This window comes from Takifugu flavidus, chromosome 14, assembly GCF_003711565.1.
Source record: "Takifugu flavidus isolate HTHZ2018 chromosome 14, ASM371156v2, whole genome shotgun sequence".
NCBI lineage: Eukaryota > Metazoa > Chordata > Actinopteri > Tetraodontiformes > Tetraodontidae > Takifugu > Takifugu flavidus.
Genome location: NC_079533.1, coordinates 11,102,356 through 11,111,561, shown reverse-complemented (window position 1 = coordinate 11,111,561; position 9,206 = coordinate 11,102,356). Strand labels below are relative to the sequence as shown.

Here is a 9,206-nt window from a genome sequence, read left to right as displayed (position 1 = left end):
GGGAGCCTTCGTGTGTGTTACGTTAAGTAATTGTACCCGTTAACAGAACTTTCTCCTCCCACAACTGCGGGTTACTAGTGTAAACACCGGTAACCTTTGATCCAACCTAAAGCCTGCAGACTGAAAAGAAATGGAACTGAAGTGAAGGTAGAAGTTTAATGAGAACAATGAAGGATTTACTCAGCATCAATGTGGAAAAGCATCTCACCCTGTAATTCCCACTGTTTCGGGAACAGAGATCTCTAAAGTTCCCTAAGCTGGCATTTTTAGAAAAAAAAAAGTTTTGTCACCAGGCCAAGATTCAGTTGGATTCTTAACTTCTTTTATTGAGGAGTAGAACAACTTATTTCTGGCAGAAGGTTTGAGTCTATAAATAATTCCTTCATTGTCGGTTGATTCTGCTGCTCCCTTAAGCTAAAGTTATTCTAACAGTGTGTGTGTGTGTGTGTGTGTGTGTGTGTGTGTGCGTGCGTCCGTGCGTGTCTCTGTGTGTGTGTGTGTGTGTGTGCGTCCGTTCGTGCGTGCGTGCGTGTCTGTGTGTGTGTGTGTGTGTGTGTGTGTGTGTGTGTGTGCGTGCGTGCGTGCGTGCGTGCATGCGTGTGCATGTCTGTGTCTGTTTGTGTGTTTTTAGTCTGATAATCTCTGTTTTGTGCACCAGATTCTTCCACCCTTGTTTTTAAATTCAGTGCATGACAGGACCAGCTTTTGGTATCACCTGTATAGTCCAATTGGATTCATGCATTCATGCATGTGCTGTTTTCTTTGACAAGCATTCCACCTGTGGAATCCTTTGTGTATCAGTCTGTGATGAACAAGCCCTGAAGGATGGAAAGATGAGGAACGCAATGTTCAGGGGAGGTGCTTTGTCAGCAGTTTCCTGGAGGAGGGTCCAGCCCTTCTTTAAAGATCAGCCTGAAGCTCTTCAGAGCCATTTTCCACCGCCTGACTGCAGCGATCTTCACCCGTCCTTCTCCAGGCTCCCACCTCATCATGTGTGAGACCAGACATTCCTTCTCCGTCATCAGCCTGACTTACCAGGACGGCCAAGAGGGGAGCCCCTCCAACCCCGTTGGGTTCAACGACCAGGACTATGCACAGCTGAGAGACACCTGCCTCCACACGGGGAGCCTGTTTGTAGACAGCACTTTCCCACCTAACAGCCAGTCTCTGGGAGACCTGCCCGATCTCAGCAGCTGGCGCGAGGCCCAAGTGGAGTGGCTTCGACCACAAGTAAAATTTGTTCACAGCAGCTGGTTTTAATGGCAAATCTGAAATGTTCCTAAAACCGAGGAACTATTCGTATTCATTAAGATGCTTCTGCCCCTGGTGTTTTACAGGAGATCTTGAAATTACAAAATATCACAGACGAGGCCGTTTTCATCCTGGATGGAGCTTCGAGGTTTGACTTCAGTCAAGGCGCCGTGGGTGAGCAAGCATCAGCGCTTTGCAAAGAAGATGAATGCATTAATTAGTCAATTTGTTTGTTTGTTTGTTTGTTTATTGATCAGGTAACTGCTGGTTTCTGGCTGCGATCTCTGCGCTCACATTCCATAAAAGCGTGCTGGGACAAGTGGTTCCCACAGAGCAGTCTTTTGAGAACTACGCCGGGATATTTCACTTCAGGGTAATGTTAATTACCTCCGCCGGGGAGGTTGTGGGACTCCCGCCCTTTGTTTCTTTCATATGTCAAACTCAAGACTGAACAAGTAAGGAATGGATTTTAATGAAATTTTCCAGAAGCGTTTTAGTGATGTTGCAGATTCCGGAGGGACATTAAATTTTCATCTTCCCAAGCCAAGGGGCTTTGATCATAACACAACTTAAGTAACAGCTTTGCAGTACCGATTCCTATATATTTATATGCCACAAATGTAACACACATGTGGGAAAATGACCTGCTTGGCGGAGGGCTGCACAGTCCCCGTGCTGCTTACCTAGTTATGAGTTAAAATACACGTATGTTCGAATATGGCGGCTAACATTAGCTGCTTTGCTCGTCTTCTGTGACAGTTCTGGAGGTTTGGGGAGTGGGTGGACGTGGTCGTTGATGACTACCTGCCAGTGCTCGACGGAACTTTACTGTCTGTGCGCTCCAAAGGAGGATTTGAGTTCTGGGTGGCCTTACTGGAGAAAGCATATGCCAAGTATGAAACCCCAGTGTCCCCCGCGCTGCACAAACCTGAGGATGTGATAATTGATCTATTTGACTTCCTCTTTTAGAGTGTGCGGTTCTTATGCCGACATGAACGCCGGGCTGCCTTCGGAGGCCTGCAAGGACTTCTGCGGCGGCGTCAACATGATCTACGAGCTCAAGGACGCGCACACCGCCGGTCACGACGACAAACTGTGGCTCACGCTGGAGAGGGCCACGACAAGTCACGCGATGATCTGCTGCGGGACAGCCTGGAAGGGGGTAAACGGTTGCAACCTCTGCAGCCCTGCAAAGAGATGGGACCCACTGACATGTCCCTGCTTTGTGTTTGGCTCAGGACATGTTGCTGAACACTGTATCGCGCACCGGGCTGGTGGACGGCCACGCCTACACCATAACCGGGGTCACCAAGGTAACAATCATAACTTATTTATCATCTACATCAAACATTTGTGTTTGAATTCCTCCTGAGGAGCCTGATGACAGAATAAGTTACATTTTTGCTTTTAAAATCTGCCGTGGACTCTCCCTTTAACATAGGAACCGTGACAGTTTAGGCCTTGTGTCTCCAGGTGAATTGTTTTGGGTGTGACGTGAAGCTGGTGAGGCTGATGAACCCCTGGGGCAAGCAAGAATGGAGCGGGAAGTGGAGCGACAAGTACTCAAACCTCTCATTCCTTCACAACAGTCCGGGGAATGGTTGTCTGGTTGTTGGCGTCTGAATGTTTTGCACTTTCTCTGTTCTCAGGTCCAGCGAGTGGAACAGGGTGAGCGCAGAAGATCAGAAAAAGCGCAATAAAAGAGAGGACGGGGAATTCTGGTAATAATGAATAATCAGGATATTTGTATTTGAATGAAGATTGAGCTTGCTTTGTTCTTTGTGTTGTACTTTTGGACGCCAGGATGGACCTGGAAGACTTCTGCTACTATTTCCAAATGTTGTTCATCTGCGGTGAGAATCCCAGCTTTATCGACAGGGACGTCGACTGTCGCTGGAAGTACCAGATCTACCAGGGCAGCTGGGTCGCCGGGAAATCCTCCGGTGGCGACCTGAACGACTGTCAGTCCGGTTTCTTCATGAACCCACAGTTGTGACAGCTGGTTTATGAGGCTCCAGCTGATGCTTCTCGTTACTTGTAGATACTTTTGACCAGAATCCTCAGTACCGCATCCAGGTGGCAGAAGAAGTCGAGGCAGAGAAGGGAGAAAGGAACGTGTTGTTTTCTCTCATGCAGAAACCTCAGCGGAGCCGACGCAGTCGGTCAAGGTTCCTCCCCATCGGACTGAGCATCTTTAAGGTTTGCACCCGGAACTTTAAAGTCATGAGAATTACAGCTCAAAATGTTAAAACATGCAGAAAATCATAGATGTTTGGTCTCACTCCATGATTCTGATGTTTAACCTTTTGAAGATTATTTGCTTACTAAATGTTCAACAGAAACCTTCAATGTCATAAATTTTAGGACTTTTTTCTTTTTCTCCCACATCCAACAGGTCCCTCCAGGGGTAAGACCATGTCTGTCCATCACTAATGGTGCTCAGGAAGCAAACGCATCACACTAAATAAGAATCCTGTCGTCTTCAGACGCCTGAAGGTCATTTAGAGGGTGTTTTCTTCAAGAACAACAAGACTGTGAAGGATGGTCAGATGTACTACTATGAGAGGGAAATGACTGAGTTTTACAACCTGGAGCCAGGAGAGTACGTGGTGGTCCCCTCCACCATGAGGGCTTACATGAACGCAGACTTCGTTCTCACCGTCTACTTCAAATTTGACACTGATCTCAGGTGAGGACGCTTCCGTGTGACAGGAATTATAAGCATTTCTGGTCCATATCATGATATTCTTGTCCACGTTCAGCCCACACGATGAAGACGGCCATCACAACCACACACCAGTCTCCCCTACGGTATGAATTCTGTAGTCAGGGCAGAATAAATGATGTAGACATCCTGTCTGATCCAGCAACTGGTTACCTTAGATACCAACTGATAAAGAAGAGGAGCCCATGGAGAAGGACGCCACCATCCTGTTTGAACGCTATGCTAGACAGGTGTTAATTGTCTTTCCCACACTTCACTACTGTCTTTTTTCCAACTTAAAATCGATGGGTGAGAGTTTATTTTGTTGTTTCCGTGCGTGTTGTCAGGATAAGTTGAACGCCAGGCAGCTCCAGAAGCTCCTGAATGAAAACTTTCCTCGAGGTGAGCCAGTTCACAGCTTTTTAAATTAGTTTTTTTTAGCGATGTTGATTTGACCTCTGTGCCACAGGAACCTGGCACAACTTCTCTCTGGACAGCTGCAGGAGCTTGATCGCTCTGATGGATGTATCCTAAGAACTGCAGAATAGAGTCGAGTTAGAATTGTGACCAGGAATAAAGGAGTGATCCTTAACAGGCGAAGAAAACACGGAAGATGAAGATGAACATCTCCGAGTTCTCGGCTCTCTGGAAGAAGATTGACGAATTCAAAGTAAATTATTGTGTATTCTGCTAATGGTCTGCGGAAAAAAATTACAAGTTGTTGTGTTTATTCTGCAGAACCTCTTCCAAAGCTCAGATACAAACAGGAATAGGTACCTGAATAAGTATGAGCTGAAGAAAGCCCTGAGTGCTGCAGGTAAGTGAGCATCAATGAGCCTGTGAAGGTGCAGGAGATGAAGATGCTTCACGATGGCGCTTGTGTTTGTTCCAGGAATGGAGCTGAGCGACGAGACGGTGGACCTGCTGATGTACCGCTATTCCGACTCTGCCATTATGCCGTACTTGTCGCTCAACGGCTTCATCCCCTTCATGATGCGCATGGACAGGATGCTGAGTGAGCACCATGGCAACAGCAACGACGCTGTATTTGTGTACCTTTGGAAGGATTTCTGATTAAACAGTCGTTTGTTGTTTCTTCGCAGATGTGTTCAATGAAAACTCGGGTAAACACATGCACCTAAGCTTCGAAGAGGTAGGTGGATTTTCAGCTTAAATTCATTTTAAGTGTGCACTGTTATGATCCCTGTCCCTTATTATGTTCTATATTCTACACTGTACAACTGGACTTATTATTGGATGAAGCAATTTATAAATTATTTATTTTTTCTTTCTCTCTGTAAAATGGGTTGGTCGTTGTGTTTATATATTTTAGGAGCACTTTATCAGACTTGCAATTGTTTATTTAACTATTTTAAGGCAAATAAATGCTTTAAGATACTAACTATTCTCTATTTCTTTTGTTGCAGTGGTCTCATGTGTTTATGTACAACTAGAGTGATGCTGGTCTGGAGACAAAGGATTCTGTACATGTACATCTGTACATGTTCATGCTAAAATGGTCCCTGTGAACACAGTTGTAACGAATGAGACACCACAAACATTAAAGGCACTGGAGTCATTCTTGTATCCATTCTTGTATTCTCTTTACTGACTTAAAATGCAATTATCCATCCACCCTCAGATTAGACAACATTTTAAATTTACACTCACCCCTTTTCACAAGAATAAACGTTTATATTTACACGTGGTCTTTGTGTGCTGCGATACTCAAATCATGCGAGTAAAGTCTGCGAGCGCCCCCTGTCGTGTGATCGGTTACATTGCACGACAAAACCACACCAGCTGCACTGCAGCACTGCTGGAATTGTTGCAATTTAAATATTGCAAAAACAAAAGTGGTGAACTAGGATTTCATGTCATTGTATATTGGACAAAACAAAACACGTGATAATCTGCGAACATCATTTCTTCTCATTTGTGTATTTTTGCTCAGTCCTCATCCTTTTCTACGTAGGGCTTAGCAGCAGACCGAGCCATCTGTCGGGCCAGGTATCTCTCCCTCGCCGAGCTCACGGTCTGATCTGTGCTGCGCTTTGCAAACTTGCTCCCCTTCTCCTCCGTTTCTTCTTTCTCTTCTCCTTCCTGTTTTTGCTCATCTTTCACAGTGTCCTTTTCAGAATCTTTTCTTTCTCTCTTTGCTTCCTTCTCAGGCTCCTTTCTCTCCTGTCCCTGATCTTTGTCCTTCCTCTCGTCCTCGTCTGTATGTCTCGGCTTCTCTCTCTCCCCACTTTTCTCCCTCTCTCTTTCTCTTGGGCTTCTGTCTCTTCTCTGATGTCGGTCGTCCCTCTTTTCTCTGCTTCTGTCGTCTTCTCGGCTTCTGTCCCTGTCTGTCCTCCTTTCCCTATCATCTCTTCTTCCTCTATGTCTGTCATCTCTTTCTCTTTCCCGTTTTCTGTCCCTATCTCTGTCTCTATCCCTGTGTCTATCTCTATCCCTGTCTTTAGCTCTATCTCTATCTCTATCCCTGTCTCTGTGGCTCTTCTTATGCCTGTCTTTCTCCCTCTCGGGTTCACTGTCTGAGGACGGCGACCGCTGTCTGTACTGGCGTTTTGAGTGTGAAGAGCTCAACGCAGATTTGCTGAATCCGGGCTTCTGCTCCTCACTGTCGCTGCCTGAACTTGGAGTTAAATCCTGGGATTTAGAGGACGGCTCAGGCTTAATACTGTCCACCTCTTTTGGAAGGTTTGAAGGTTGAGACCTGTGGAGGCATACATACATTCTGTTAAAAAGGGCATCGGATTTGTTGTCTCCTATAGTAATTTAATCACTTTAATCACTGACTTATTTACTGACCGGTCTGGTATCGCTTCCTCTCCTACAGTCTGATTGAGAAAGTGTCGGTAGAAGCCGCTCAGATCTTTTTGCTTCTTCACATCCAAAGCAGCTGCACAACATGAAAACTCCAAATCATTTATTTTTCTAAACAAATAATGCAATTGTGAATGGAAAAAATGATAATTTTGTGCTTTAACTGCAATTGGAGAAAATGAAATCAATTTAAGAAATCAAGTTAATATATAAGCCTGATCTTTTTACAGGTAAAACGTATTTGGAAGGCCATGAGACCCAGTTCTACTATTCAAAAATCTAGACTGAATCCACGTGAAAGGCTTATGAAATATTTTATAATGTAATTTATGCTCAGCCTTGTAATTAAATATCCGCCTCACCTTCCAGCGCTGCTGCTCTTTTCTCCCTTTCCAGTTCTTCTTTCTGCTCCTCCAATTTTTTCTTGTAGGCAGAGGTGACATAAGCCTCTTTATCAGCAAACTTCTCCCCTTCTGCTTCCCTTTCCTTCTGGATCTTCCTCTCTTCCCTCCGTTCTTGCTCTTTCTTTCGATCATCGACTGCTTTCATCAACTGATGGATGTACTTTGGCTGTAATAATGCAAAAATAATGCAAACAAAATATTCATCAGAACCCATACAGGCACAACGTTTGGAACCCCCATATGTCTCTGAAATACCCCATCAGGTTGCTAATGCACAACAAATTTGGATTCTTAGCAGAGTTAATAACCTGACATGAGCTTGGTATAACATAAGCTTGTTTTAAAAATGGAGGAAGGTTTTAGGTTAAAAATTACCCTTTTATCAGAGCCATGCAAGATTTTCTGGGTTTTCTCCAGTCTCTGATTTTGAATTTCATCATAGACAGCATCGTAGTCATAAACAGTGCTGTCCTGTTCCAGGGCCTTCTGCATCTCTAAACGCGTCTTTGGGGGGATGATAGATGAGGAAACAGTTAGGCATAGTTAGGTCAACCAGAAAAGTTATAGATTTATGCATAGATGTTTTAATGTTCCTCTCACCTGCTTCATCGTTTTCTTTTTGGCAGCTTCTTTTAGTAGACTTTGCCCAACTGTGGTCTAAGCAACAACATATGGCAAATGTATAGTTGGATGCAAACTTCTCACATTAACCTGTCATCAGCATAAATGTGACCGGCCTTAATAAATCTGTTGTGAACGTAAAGAGTGAATTACCTCCTCATCGGAGTCATCCCCAAACACGGAGGGTTTCTGCAGAACGGATGTTTTTGATAAACCTTTCTTCTGTGGCAAAATCAGCCCGTACCTGTCAATAAGAAAGCAAACGACTGTCGTATCAAACGATTCAAAATTCGTCTCAGGATTCAGATGGAAATAGATGTTTCTGATGGAAACAACGCAAAAGCACGTTTTACTGCCATCAAATGTGCTATAAGGGGAGTGGAGCTTATAATTAAACATGTATTTCTACAAAAAATAAAGCCGAAAATAATGCACTGACAAGAACTACACCATAAAGGATGTAATATTTCTGTTATATGCATCGTAACCTTAATTTTGACGTCTCTATGACCAAGACTAACATTAGCATAACGTTAGCATGTCGATCTCAAGAAGTAAAGCTCTCGGGTTTACAATAATGAAACCATACAAACAAATAACGCTATGTCGACTTCTTGACAATGACTAAAACCAAAGTCTATTGAAGTATTTAAAACTGCCCCCAGTTAGTCAAATGCTATCATAATCACATTAACGCGTTTGCAACTCACTGTTTTGTAGGGACCGCCATCTTGCGCTTTTGACTGTGATACAGCTCAACCGTTTCGACACGGCGTCTTTACTAAATAGAAAATAATATTTTCTGTCAAATAAAGTTTTCCTTATGGCCTAGGAAAATAATTACCACAAGTAAAATATAAATTTTTAGATCCTGTGTGTCCTAATTTCATTAAATATATTGTATTGGGCGGCGGCGAATGTGCTGACACTCGACTTTCAGATACAATACAAACATGGTGAGCAAAGATTACTAACTCATTATAATATTTAACTACTCAAAACCATAACAAAGGAAGCAGAGCCTCAACAGACTGAGAGAAAAATAGCCAGCTAGGTATGTGTATGCCCCCTGGACTTCATCAAGAGGTGAGAGAGAGGAGGACTCTGGCCAAACTGTCTGCCCCACACTTGTCACCCTCTGCGGGGGCCTGGAGCCTTGAGCAGCTCCTCCAGCAATAGACACAGACACCTGAGGTGAAGCGCTTTTGCAGGTATTACGTTCCATACAATCAATCTATAACGCTGCACTATAACAACCTCGCACCACTGTGACCCAACACTCCACACTTTTATGTCACACAGTTGCACTGATGTCCTAGTCATGCACCTTCAGGTCTTCCCATCCAAATGATTTAAACTGTGAATTTTCCTCAAGGTGGGATCTATAAAAGCTTGCA

The 9,206-nt window shown here is 44.1% G+C and overlaps 2 protein-coding genes across 3 annotated transcripts; one reads left to right on the top strand and one right to left on the bottom strand.

The window, feature by feature from the left end:
* Positions 1–643: 643 nt before the first annotated feature.
* On the top strand, positions 644–5,542 carry LOC130537546 (calpain-1 catalytic subunit-like). Of its 2 annotated transcripts, XM_057054445.1 has the most exons (21): positions 644–1,230; positions 1,338–1,425; positions 1,509–1,624; positions 2,011–2,144; positions 2,221–2,413; positions 2,490–2,564; positions 2,725–2,810; positions 2,901–2,972; positions 3,055–3,212; positions 3,293–3,450; positions 3,647–3,658; positions 3,738–3,940; positions 4,014–4,062; positions 4,135–4,206; positions 4,303–4,357; positions 4,425–4,480; positions 4,557–4,625; positions 4,694–4,772; positions 4,848–4,970; positions 5,059–5,108; positions 5,383–5,542. In XM_057054445.1, the coding sequence occupies exons 1-21, from the start codon at positions 991–993 to the stop codon at positions 5,407–5,409; spliced, it is 2,115 nt and encodes a 704-aa protein (XP_056910425.1). In that variant the 5' UTR covers positions 644–990; the 3' UTR covers positions 5,410–5,542. The 2 variants fall into 2 exon arrangements, with proteins under 2 accessions (XP_056910425.1, XP_056910424.1); XM_057054444.1 differs by lacking the exon at positions 3,647–3,658 and having other exon boundaries at positions 646–1,230; positions 3,293–3,464; positions 3,740–3,940.
* Positions 5,535–8,732, bottom strand: nsrp1 (nuclear speckle splicing regulatory protein 1). The gene is made up of 7 exons (XM_057054467.1): positions 8,520–8,732; positions 7,963–8,053; positions 7,789–7,845; positions 7,564–7,692; positions 7,147–7,354; positions 6,770–6,860; positions 5,535–6,674 (listed from the first exon to the last, which is right to left on the bottom strand). Exons 1-7 carry the CDS (start codon positions 8,537–8,539, stop codon positions 5,906–5,908), a joined length of 1,365 nt encoding a protein of 454 aa, XP_056910447.1. The 5' UTR covers positions 8,540–8,732; the 3' UTR covers positions 5,535–5,905.
* Positions 8,733–9,206: the final 474 nt, after the last annotated feature.